At 48.2% G+C, this 13,186-nt stretch overlaps 1 protein-coding gene across 3 annotated transcripts in view; it reads right to left on the minus strand.

Annotated features, from left to right (window-relative positions):
* Positions 1–2,673: 2,673 nt before the first annotated feature.
* Positions 2,674–13,186, minus strand: part of Slc2a9 (solute carrier family 2 member 9) — a 124,505-nt gene continuing 113,992 nt past the window's right edge. Inside the window, exon 12 of one of the 3 annotated variants that reach the window (XM_021211027.2) lies at positions 2,674–4,676. In XM_021211027.2, coding sequence (XP_021066686.1) covers positions 4,422–4,676 — 255 coding nt within the window. In that variant the 3' untranslated portion in view covers positions 2,674–4,421. The remainder of the gene's footprint in view (positions 4,677–13,186) is intronic. The other 2 variants (XM_029545481.1, XM_021211028.2) reach the window with 2 other exon arrangements.

A 13,186-nucleotide genomic window follows, 5' to 3' on the forward strand; every position in this document is an offset into this window, starting at 1 on the left:
TCATATTTACTTCACAGGCCACCTCCAACACCACAGTCAACCATATGAAAGTCTTTCCAAAACCCCAGGACAAATGAACCCAAGCTAGCAGGAGGGCTGGGTCAGCACCGTAGACAGCTCCAGCACGCCGGCAGATAGGGCACCAGGCACCAAGAAACCTAGTGCACCCGCAGGCAGCTGTGCCCCAGGGAAATAACCAGCAGTGTGTCAAAAGAATTGGATTTGCATTGTGGATTTTTATTTGCCTCGGGCACTCTCCTGTCACAATCGGTATGGATCGAGTTTCAGTTGCAAGGGAAACTGGAAATAAGAGGAGATAGAACTCAAGATAGAATATTGAGAGTTGGAGGCAAAAGCCAGGGGTGGGGAGCTCAGGGCTGTGATAGCAGCTTGGCCCTACCTGAGGACCCTTCCTTCATCATTGACGCCAACAAATGAACTTTGTTCCATTTTGTACTTGTTCCTACAAAGGCGAAGGGGCTTCAAATACCAAGTGCTTTAACAGCAGTCACTAAACCCAGCTGCCAGATGCGGAGTCCCGCCAATTGTTAGCCTTGCCTTTCTCCACCTGTTTGCTGGATGATTGCATCATATTCTGGAACTAGCCAGGGAACAGCTGGCTTATTTTTTTTTTTTTCTTTTCTCCTTTTCTTTTTCTTTCTTTTTTGTGTGTTTGTATAAGTACGGTTGGTATTTATTTCTGTGTGTAATGTTTGTGCACATGGGTGTGCAGGTGTGTGAGAATGTGCACATGAGCATCTTGTGGCTGTCTTGTCAGTCTTCACTCTATTTCTCTGAGGCAGGGTCTCTCACTGAACCTGGAGCTGGGCTGTCAGCTTGCAAAGCCCAGCAATCCTCCTGTCTCTGTCCCTCATAGTGCTGGGGTTTTGGGTAAACACCGCATGGCCACATCCACCTTCTTGCATGGGTGCTGGGATCTGAACTCAAGTTTTCACATCTACAAAGCAAGAACATTCTCAGAGTCGATGCTCTGAGGGCTCTGTTCTACTTGGCCAGTTTCTGTTTCCTGTACACACACACACACACACACACACACTTACTTTTAACCTGTGTATTTTAAATATTATATATGAACTCCTATTAAAAACCTGTGTGCTTTCATTTAAAAGCAGGATTATGGGTCTGGTTGAATTCAGATCAGTAGATCTAACCCTGGCTTTGAGGGTGGTGACTCCACTTCCGCTTCCTTGGGAAGCCTTTGCTGTTCTTTCAGTCCACCCCGTGTGTACACCTGGGAACTGGACTGGGTCTGTGCTGGGGCCTACATGTATTTGAATTTTCAAATTCCCTCTGGTCATCTTCATGCGGGTGCAAACCCAGAAGGTCATCTGCAGATTTAGAGTGTCCCTGTCTTCATCTGTCTCCTTAGACCCCGCCCGCTCTGGTACCCTACGTTCTTCTCTTTTGGTTAGAAATGCAAGGCTTTTCCCACACTCCTGTGTTATAATATACATGGGCTTGGATCTGAAACAAAGCACTCATAGGAGGAAAGCGGAGAGAGGGTGGGAGCAGAGAGGCATTGAGAGTGACTGAATAATGGGCATTCCCTTCTGTGGACTGTGTGAACCGTAGAGGCCCGTTTCCGAAGCTTCTCGTCAGAGAGAAGGGTTTTCTTTAAGTGCCTGTGTAGTTACGACTGTCAGCTCCGGGAGGGACCCTGTTTCTTCCTGTCACCCTGAATGGAAGAATGGTTTCTGGCCGAGCTTCTCTTTTGGGTACCCATTGTGTGGGTGTGGACATTGCTGTCTTAGAACATAAGCTGCAGATATGGGAGGGGAAGATGCAGGGACTCGAGGCTGCATGAACGGTTCTTCTGGTTTGAATCCCACCTTCAGTTCACCTGCTTTCTTATCTTAAGTCTGTGTGTGTTTACATTGAGATACTGTCCCGGCTTTTAGTTACATTAGCAGGAGAGAAATGGCTTAGTGTGTGTACATTAGCACCAGAAGCTGAAAGAACTATCTTTATTTCAGGGACTCTGTGAGGAGGAAATACTTTATTAAAACCTTCTGTGTACTTTTATTTGAAAGCAGCAAGTTGGTCTGGTTAAATTCAGATCGGAAGTCTTTACCCTGCCTTTGTGGGTGGCGAGTCCATTTCAGATTCATTTGGAAGTCTCTGCTCTCTTCTTTCAGTCCCCCTTGTATGCTCCTGAGAACTGTAGTGGGCCTGTGCTGTGGTCTGCATGCATTTGTTTGAGACAAGGAAATAGCTGAAATGGATCGGCAAGGTCCTCACGCCTAGAGCTTGGGTGGGAATCAGAGGGTGAGGCTGACAGCCAAACTTCTCTTGGTGACCACGCAAGGATGCAGAACATAAACAGCCACAGTCACCCAGCCAAACTCTGGCTGGCAAGCCTTCAGGGTGCACCTGACTCCGACTCTTGGATCTCCATTTTCTTCTAGGATCCAAGAAACAGCTTTCTATGCGGAGAAGTCTCTGCAGCGGGCACCAGGGTGCGAACAAAAGTCTTCGGGGCTGAGATGATGTATTTGACTTACTATCGAGTGGGGGAAAATTGGAGATAAGCGAAAGATGATCGTAATCGTGCTTTATGTATTCTGTGTTTGCAATTGGATTAATAACGGGCAGGCAAGGGACAGGGCTGTGTGTGAAAAGTGAAACAATGAAGCCAGGGAGATGATCAGTTTTATTATGAGATTCTTTTTTTTTTTTTTCAAAACGCCCTTAGTGTGGCTTCACTACAATTTCAAATATAAGAACATAACAATAATAATTGCTGGCCTCTGGCTTCATGGTCACTGGCCCTGCCTCTGTTCATCCCTTGTCTGAGAAGATATACCTCTTTCTCAGCTAAGACCCCATCTATTCCCGCTACCAATGCCCACCCCCCAGGGAAGGCACCGCACCCCACATTAGTGCTTTGACAGCGCTTCTCGGTCAGACATGAGAGTGCGAAGGTCAGGGCAGTGTGTTTCCTTGCCCATGGCTCTGTCTGCAGTACCCAGCCAAGGCAGAATAATGATTGACTAATAAATATTTATTGACAGACTACTTAAATGCCAGCTTTCAAATGTGACGATTTCTGTTTTACAATCACTTGGTTCCCTTTGTGACAGGCCCTTGTCAAATCTATCTGTGTCATTCATTCTCTCTATACTGACGACACACAGTGTTCAAGCCAGGGCTGGATGGTATGGTTCCCTGAGCCAGGAATGCACCAAGGAGAGGCCCAAGATGAAGAGTGTTCAACGGGAAGGGAGAAGTCAGAACACAGGTTTTGGTTAAGGCCATTTTCATCCAGAATGGTCAGGAAAATAGCAGTGTTGCCTGCTCTGGAGACTTCCCTTCCTGGAACCACATACCCTCTCAGGCATCCTAGCCTTAAACATGCCAATGCCAGTTAATGTGCTTGCCATTTGCATATGACACTTGTTATATGTACTTTGTTTTGGAGGCAGAAGAAGGGATTCAGCCAAACATGACGATGGCAAGATGCAAGTTGCCCCAACAAGACACCCACTCAAACACCCTCCTCTAGAACCGCTTCTTTGACTTCCTAAACAACCGTTGAGACAGGTGGTCCCCACCACCCCAGCCTTCACCTGAGCACCAGGAGTGATGTCAAGTGTCTTTCCAGGCAGTTTGTTACCTTCACATTGCAAACACAAGGCTCAGGAACTGAGGCTGCCGTTCCTACATCCAGGGCAGAGAGACATCATCAATCCATCCCAGTGTTCTTTCCCATCAAACCTAGGTGTAGTCTCAGAGTCATTCTCCGTGTTCAGGGCCCACCTTGCAGGCTCTGCTCCCTAGGTACCACAAAGTTCTTTTTCATATGACTGGTTGATCCTCTGTGTGCTCCCTGTAACAGTCTAAACTAAAGACAGCCTCAGGCCTGGCAGCCTTGAGTGCTGGGGGCAGAGCCTGCCTTGGTAAGATCAGCAGCCTGGTGGGTGGGTACGAAGTGTTCCTAAGCCTCAGGTCCACAGGGCGGAGCCAAAGATTAGCAACAGGCATTTGTTAGTGGGACAAAGAATCTTCCAAGGTCTGGGGGCCTGGAGGCTAGAGGCTGAGGGGAGGTCAGGGTTGCTTAGCAACAGCACAGCTGAGACAAGCCCCAGGCTGCCATTCCCAGTGCAATGAGTGTCCATCAGACCAGATGGCTTTCCTATGAAAAGGCAACCTGTTCTCTTTCCCCCAACTTTATTTCAAAACTGTGGGTTCAGTCATGAGGAAGGCAGTCCTTGGTCTGTATAGTATGGTGAGTGTAGGAAACCTAGGGAATGCTTCCAGGGGAGTTTGGACGTGCAGTTGTGAGGTTCGAGTCCCACAGGTTTCTTCTAACTCCCCAGTATAAGAGTCTCACGTGACTTTGGTCACCTGAAACCTTCTAAGTGTTTTGGAAAGTCTTGGGTTACTATAGCGAGAACACACATTTAGACAATTTTGTTTTGACCATAGCTGTCTAGCGTGGAGGATGAATCGGGCTCAGTCTGGCTGTTGGCCTTCTCCTCTGCCATGGTTGAGTCAGCCTTCACCTCTGGGGGGTGGGCCTTGTTCCTCTTGGCGAATGCCTGGCTGATTTCTGCGTGGGTTCTGTTCTTGGTCTCCGGGAGGACAAAATAGAAGTAGATAGCACCTGCGATGCATATTGTGGCGAAGACGAGGAAGCAGTAGGAGTCCAGGCTTTTCTGTGGAAAGGGAGAAACAAAAAACATCCAGTAAACAGTCAGCAAAGTAGCTAGCTGGCTGTAAAACCACGTTGCAAGATTCTCTTCTGCAACTAGCACTGGCTGCTGCCGCAGCAAGAGGCAGGTGGGGCCACATGATACTTGAGCCAAAGAAAGCTGGAATAAATCAATTCCCCACCATGATCACGATGAGATGAGAAAAGAAAACAGTCTTCATTGTTCTGAACTTTTTTTTTCAAGGTAGGTATTTAAAAACTGACCATTAAGAGAAGAAAATGTAATCCCTGATAAATATTAGGTTTATTTTAGCATTCATTACTTCTTCCCCTTCCCATGAGACATGAGACAACTATACAGCCTCAGTTTGTAAGAAAAATATGGACCACGGTATCAAGGATATATGCGTTCCCTCCACCCCTGATATGCTCAAAATCGACCTCATTAACTGGTCCAGCCTTGCACAGAAAGAAAAACTAAAAGATAGATGCTGGAATGCAGTCACTGTTGCTTGTGTCTGGATTAGAACTCAGTGGGATTCTGGGTTTCCCAGGGACGCTTGTGCTCCTGTAGCTCTTGGCATGGTGTTTAGCTTTCAGTAAAGGTTTGTTCAATAAACAACACTCAGCTGAGGCTACGGCTCCTGAGCCGGCATCAGGAGCTGGGTTCAAATCCTTAGCACCCATGAAAAAAGCCAGGTGTGGTTGCTAACTAATCTTGCCTGTGACCCCAGCACTGGGGGTGGGTGGGTGGGAGTGGGGACAGGATGGGGCTTGCTGGCTACAAGGCACACATCTGGAATCCCAGGAGGACCCTAAATTCATAGCCATCCTTGATCTCACAGGGAATTCAAACCCACTTTTGGATATATGAAAGCCTGACTCCTCGCTCCTCCAAGGCATCCTTGTTATGGCTGCCAGGCCTGACTCCGGCATACTACAATCATCTATTGATCGAAGACAAGGTGACAGTGGTTTTGAGCGGCACTTCCCCAGAAGCAATGCTAGGGATTTTTGTCAATTCCATTTAATCTCTGATTGAAAACGAGCTTACAGGGTTTAAGAGCCTAGGCACGCATACATTCCCGATCCTCCGGTCAAACACATTTAGACTCATGCTGTCTCTGTGTAAAACAAGGACAGTGTCAGATCCATAGGGTTGTTGTAGAGAATAATCGAAACAGCCCTTTCAAAGCACAGCGGGTAGTAAAGGGTGCCGTGCTTTAAGGGAGGCGCCTTGTTTGTCCACAGAGAGTCTGTGAGCCATGAAGAGGAAAGGGGAGAATCAGGGGTTCAGCTGTCAGAGAGTCTGTGCCAACAGAGAAGATGAGCCACTTTAGACAGAATTTCGAACCACCCGGTGTTAACTTTCCTTATTTGAAACGCGGTGATGTTCACCCTCATGGTGTTTTGTAATGAAATGGGATGAGTCTTGTGGTCTGCATCCCTGTGTACGGGTGGACTCTACCTATCTTTTCTTGTGTCCTCAGAATGCAGGGAGTGGTGGGTAGACAGAAGGCCAGCAGTGGATGCTTACTGAGTACATGAGGAGCTCGCTCTACCCTACCCAGGGCACTCCTGGGGCTGTCTGGGTTGTCTTTACTGCCCTAAGTAGCTATGCGCCTGGCTTCATTTCCCAAAGGACACCATGAAGTCACTGTTTCACAGAATTCACAGTACCTGCAACATCTGGGGGAAGGACACTTGTACCCTTCCTTCCTTATGAGTCTCAGGGGGGGGGGGAAGCATATGAGAAGTAGTGGGGTGAGAGATACCATCTCTTGGGCATTGAGCTGATGGTGGACACCGGGACGAAAAGCGCTGATGGGTCTCTGATACAGTTCTGCAAACCACCGTGATGGGGCTGAATCCTTTCTGGGGCGATTAAGTCATGAAGGTGGATCCATCACAAATGGGATTCCCTCAGACAGACTCCTCTCACCTTTCTATCTTCTTCCACATGCAGAGACACTGAGAGGCGCCGTATTGGAAGCAGAGACCAGCCTCCACCAGATCCACCAACACCTTGATCTCCCTGTTAGCCAACTAAGAACTACCTATATTCCAGAACCAGGTTCCTCCCCACTTTCAAAGGCTCAGTGCTAATGATCAACCATCACTAAAGGCCAATGGGACACAGGTTTCCACACCACCACTGTTGTGTATTTTCCATAAGCACCATCCCCATACCATCTATAAAGCCTGCACCATCAGGACCTATGCTTCTCCCCCCACTCTGGGTTTTCCATCCCCACTCAGAGATGGCCTTTGCATCTTCCCCTTCCCCCCAAAATCTCCTGTGTGGTGTTGGTTGCATGGTGTGGTATGGTTTTTGTGGCATTCCTTGCCCCAGTCATCAAGGTACTCTTTCACTGCAAAACTTTTTCCCTCAGACTTCCAGCCTCATGACGATAACCCTGCCAGTGGCATTTCATGCTAGCAGCACGCAGCTAGGCTAGCCCGTCTCCCTGAGGGTACTTCCCTAGGGGAGGGAGGGAGCTATGGCAGACGGGCTTGCTCAGCACTCTCCTAACTTGTCCAGTTGGAAGTCACAATGTCAGTCGCTGGCTCTCCAGGAGGAGGCTGTTACAAGGCCAGGCTAGGAAGGGGGAGGAAGGAAGGAGCTGAAGCAAATGAGGATTTACTCTGCCTGGTTATGGAGCCAGATCTTCCAGAACATCCATGGGTCTCTATGTAGCTCCTCTTTACAGATAACAAAAATCAAGCTGGAGTCAGGTTGTTGCTGGAATTGTTAAGGTCAGAGCCTGGTCCCTGGCAATCCTAATTAGTTAGGCTCGGCTGCCCATCCTCAATATGGCAAGTGATGGTTAAAAGCAGATGGAGGAGATATATCAGTGTGGGCCCACAGGGAAAAGAAACACAGCGATGTCCTGTGAGCTTCAAGCCAATGAGGTTGTGACATGAGGTTTCGGTTTTACAGAAGGCGAGAGTCGTGAATAACTAAGCAGTCCTGGTCTATTCTTGCCCCGACTTCAGCTTCTCCTGCAAGTAGGTCGACGTTCAGTGAAACCTCCTTCCTTGAAACAAGTCCCTCCTCTGGCTGACACCATGGCTTCAGCCTTTCTGTCTAATTGGTGTTTTATGGCTGTGAAGGAACACCATGACCAAAGCAACTCTTATAAAGGAAAACATTTAGTTGGGGCTGGCTTATAATTTTATAGGTTCAGTCCATTATCATCATGGCGGGAAGCATGGCAGCGTGCAGGCAGACATGGTGCTGGAAGTAGCTGAGAGTTTTACATCTTGGTCCACAGGCAGCTGAAGGAGATGGCCACGCTAGGAGCATATGAGACCTCAAAGCCTGTCCCCACAGTGACGTACGTCCTCCATCAAGGCCACACCTACTTCACAGAGCCACACCTACTCCAACAAGGCCACTTTCCTAATTTTTTTTTTTTTTTTGGTTTTTCAAGACAGGGTTTCTCTGTGTAGCTCCGGCTGTCCTGGAACTCACTTTGTAGACCAGGCTGGCCTCGAACTCAGAAATCCGCCTGCCTCTGCCTCCCGAGTGCTGGGATTAAAGGCATGCGCCACCACGCCCGGCCTGCCACTTTCCTAATAATGACACCCCCTGTGGGCCAAGCATTCAAACACTGAGTCTATGGGGCCACACCCACTCAAACCTTTTCTTCCTGACCCAGCTATTCCTTTCAGTACACTGATTGTTTGGAAGGTGACAATGGGTGGGACACTAGTGTCTCTTTTTAGAATATCTTCACTCCTGCCAGGACAGTTTGCATTATTTGTCAAGTTCAAGTTGCTAGAAGAGGGCAGGGCTGGATTGAAACTCCTCATAGTGATCCTCTCTAAAGCTGCCTTGCCTCTCTCTTGTTAGACCCTGGCCTGGGCTGAGGACAAGACCGGACAAAGTCAATGATAACATTAACAACTGCTTTCTGATTGCTACCTGTCCTGAGAATTGCAAATTTGCTATGTTCACCTCAACCCTATGGCATGATTTTACAGATGAGGTGGCTAAGCAGTAACACTGGGCTGTGTATCAGTTAAGACCAAGCTCATGGAACCTGATGGAGGTAGGGGAGCAGGACTTGGAGTGGATACTTAGCTCTCCCTCCCTGGTGAAAGCAATCACCCCTCTTTATGACCCCATTCCAGCTCTCAGGAGTGATGCTAGACACACTTATATCCCTTCTGAAAATACACCTTTTATGCCATCAGATGGCCATGAAAGTAATCCAGAGAGGAAAATTTCAACTCACAATACAGTAGAATGTTAAATGATGCTAAAAATACAAGGTAATTTTGGAAAAATACTAGTTTTAGGAAAAGGTCCTTAAAATTATGGAAAAATTGTGTAGCTCCCCTACCCCCACTCCTGTGAATCAGAGCTGCAAGGGGGTAACTGCTTCCCAGAGCAAGGAGAAGAGAAATGCAGGTTAGGAATGCAGACTCCGGCTCCCACAGAGTGGGCCTATGGGTTGCTTTACAGATGGTGTGGTGGGTGGGCTCAGAGGAGGGGGTGGCATGGCCCTAAATACATAGCCACAAAACCCCAATGTGCTCTGGAGGTGGTGAAATTACAACCTAATAAAATTCTGGGTTAGGGTTAGAAGTAGCTATTCAATTCCTTTATCAAAAGCAAAAAGGTGCCCTGAGCTGAAATGATTCATTTCTGCCACAATAGTTTACATGGTTGGAGAGAAGTAGCCAGAAATCATGTTCATACTTAGGAAGGCCTGTCCATCCTTCACAGTGGGTTCAGTCCGGTCCTCCATGACAGCAAAAAACCCCTATCATGTTCTGCTGCTTGTGTGGTGGTGGATCTCAGATGAACTTCCTGCATCCTGGGGACACATGTCACTCTTTGGAGTTTCAAGAACTCATCATAGCATCTGATGTAGATTATTGCTTTTAGAAGATCCTGGTGTTTCTCTGGCTGCTTGTACTCTGGAAGTGTTGTTATTCTCCTCCCTTTTCTCCTTCCTCCCTCCCTCCCCTCCAGTCTTCCCTTCCCCCTCCTCCCTCCTGTTTCTCAGTCTAGGATCTCAGGGCAGACAACACTTTTCAGTCGTCATAATGACAGTAAGCTTTGCTTTAGGTCCCATGCAGACACCATGCAGATGGAAGTCTGAGTCTCTTGAGAACCCAGCTACAAGACTCAGGCACTGCTTTTGTTTCAAAGACAAGACAGTGACAGTCATCAGGGACAGCATTACTCTCTGCCCCTGACCTCAATGTTCAGGGGCTCGGGCAGAATTCAAGGTCATCTTGTTTGACTCCAGAGTCTTCTTAGTTAATCCAGAAGGTTTTGCTCACACCCTGCCTGGCAAGAAGACCAAGGACAGCAACCACTAGCGCAAGCACAGTGGGTGGGTCCTGCCTTAGGCTGGGGCTTGAGGCAAGAAGATTGTGTGGGACATGATGGGGATGTGGTGGTGACTGGTAACTCTCCCGGGTTGCTTGGGACTGACCAATGTTTTAAGATTTGGGCTGTCTGGGATGGTTTTGAGCAAACATCCTAGGGTATGTTGGTCACCATAGAAAGGACAGGCATTGCCTGTCAACTTTTTTCTCCCAAAGGCACACTGTAACCCTAGGTCCAGATCCCGGAATGTGGCATTACTTAAGGACAATCTTACAGGTGTGATAATGGTACTATGAGTTCTGATCAGCCAGAAGACAGCATCTCCATGCAGGAGCTGTCCATGCCCTTCATCTCGTCCTTGCAGGCATTTTCCTCCTCTTCCTGCTTGCCCCAAGCCTTACCACAGGATCCCTGATAAACTACAGCTACCAGGTCTCCCCGCTCAAGTCTCACACTCTAGTACAACTTCTGAGTAGCTAAAAAAGAGGTCTTCCAGAAACACCCATATGTGGTTCTGTGTGTTCCCACTTCTGTCCTTTATGGGTTACCAGATGTCTGTGGGTGCTCAGCCTTGGTAACATGCTCAGATCATTTGTACTGTTCTGACTTATGCTGGTAATTCCACCTCCCTGCACACTGTGTCAGAATGTGTGACAGGCAGAAGACTCCAGCACCCACCAGGCCTCTTAAACTCCTAGATGAATCTCATGGGTCTTCAGGATCGAATCCCTTGGATCTACTGGAGCAAATGAGGATTCCTCAAGGCCCGGCAGGATCTATCCAAAAATGCACTGAGAACGGTAAGTGACTACAGAGATGGGTACACAGTGACGGTTGCTGGGTGCTGAGTTAGAATAGCCAGTGTGTCTCCCACAACACCAATGTGCATGTCCATTCCTGTCATCTGCTGGGTGACAACTTGCCAGGTACCCAGAACTGCCGTCACATGACTTCTCCTGGGGGTTCCAGGTCCTGTGTGTGCTTATCCAGAGAGGGGAGTTTCCAATCACATGTCCAACCCCTGCTCCTAACCCACCTCATAATGTATAATGGCCTTCAACAATCCAGGCCTAGGTTATAAATGTTGCTCTTTTTTGAAAAGGGGGGTGGAGGATTTGCATATGTGATGAAGTTCTAGCTATGAAAGGGGGATCCTGGGCAACCTGGGTGGGCTTTGTATGTCACTGTCCCTACAAGGATGAGGTAGAGATATACAACACACAGATGAGAGCCACAGGACATCAGTCACCTGGGAGGAAGGAAGAAGGGAGCTGAGCTCACATCTCGAGCATCCTGTCTGAGCTAACTCACTGCCCTTAGTACAGCATTGGCATCTTCACGAAGGGGGAGCCTTCTGAGCCCCATTAAAGGCTTCAACACTGTTTTGTAGTTCTGGTTTGGAGATGGGGGTCTCCCCTCAGAAGGCCTGTGTGCTGAAGGTCTGATCCCTATTGCAGCAGCATTCCAAAGGCCTTTGGGGATGTAGTTGGATTCTAGGGGCTCTGGCTTCCTAAGAGAATTTGTCTTCTGGTGGAGTCATCATTTGAGTGAACTATTAGAGGTGATGGACATGGAAGGTGGGGGCCTAGTTAGAAGAAGTGTACCACTGGGGGGGGGGTTGCCCTAGAATATAGATCTTGTCTCCAGCTCTTCCCTGTCTCTTCTATGCTTCCCAGACACAACGATGTGAACTACTTTACCTCACCCCAAGCCCTCAGCCATGATGCCCTGCTTGCGGCAATAGAGCAAGCTGATGGGGGACAGGAACAGTGAACTGGGAGCCAAAGGAGACCTCTGCTCCCTCTCAGGCATTCTTCACTGTGACAAAAAGACTGACCAGCACCACTGGGGACCGAATTTCAGCATACATTTTGAAGGAAATGCACCCTGTTGAAACACAGCATCAAGTGTGTGCTGTCACTATAGTGAGAAATGCATACAGCTGCAGACCTGTGATCTGCCTTCCCACCTGGGACCCTCAGAGCCCATGACATTCCATTCCCTAAGATCACCCGCCAGCCTGCATCCACTTCTGCCCGTGGCCTGGCCCAAGCTGTGACCTGTCAAGTGTAAGGGTGATTTCTAAATTTTATTATTGTTGTTATTATTATTATTATTAGTGTGTATATGTGCATGTATGCATGTGGAAACCAGAGGTTGATGTCACATGTCTTCTTCAGTTGCTCTGCACATATTTTGAGACAGGGTCTGTCACTGAGCGTGACACTTACTGATGTGACTAGAATGGTTGGCCAGCAAGCCCCAAAGAGCTCTCCAGCTCCGCCTCAGCACTGGGACTACAGGCCTGTGTCTCTGCACCTGGGTTTTTTTTTATTTTTGAATGCTGGGGATTTGAACTCGGGCCCCCATGCTTGTGCAGCAAGCACTTTGTCCCCTCGTGTCTAAAGATGAACTTTCAGCTCTACACCACAGATCCTCATAAAAGCCCAGAGAGTAGATGCTGCTGTTGTCCCCAACACACAACATGGTCTGAAGACTGTGAGGGACCTGCCTAGGGTCACATAGCCTTCGAGCAGCAGAGCTGACAGGCAAGGCCAGGTTCTTTGCCTGTAAATGCTGAGAGTTCAACTACAGTTCTCCTGCTCATTGAATACTCCACACAGAGTCAATTTCCCAGGCTGGCATCACCCTGTCCCGCAGCATCACACGTGCGTGCGCGAACACACACACACACACACACACACACACACACACACACACACACACACACGATAAATGGATGGATGGATAGATAGATAGATAGATAGATAGATAGATAGATAGATAGATAGAATAAAATTAAGACATGCTTGGTCTTCTTTCTTAATTAGCACCCCAGGGACCCACAGCTTTTTGACATATCTCCTTGGCGGGAGCTCAGGGCATGCAGGCCTGATGTAAGCTTGTTCTTAGCCACAGAACCTACTGAAATGTTAGGGATGGCTGCAGCCAGTTATCCTTCTAGCCAGAACATTGAGCTCCAAGGACTGTATATGATGCAACCTGAATGTCATTCAGAGGCCCTTATATCATTCTTACCCTTTTTCCCTCTGTGGGTGTCATTGCCTGAGATTTAGGGCTGTGCACTGCAGTGGTTGAGAATGGGCTGGAGCACATAGGTTTAGGGCTGTGCACTGCAGTGGTTGAGAATGGGCTGGAGCACATAG

The sequence above is a fragment of the Mus pahari genome, chromosome 13, assembly GCF_900095145.1.
Source record: "Mus pahari chromosome 13, PAHARI_EIJ_v1.1, whole genome shotgun sequence".
NCBI lineage: Eukaryota > Metazoa > Chordata > Mammalia > Rodentia > Muridae > Mus > Mus pahari.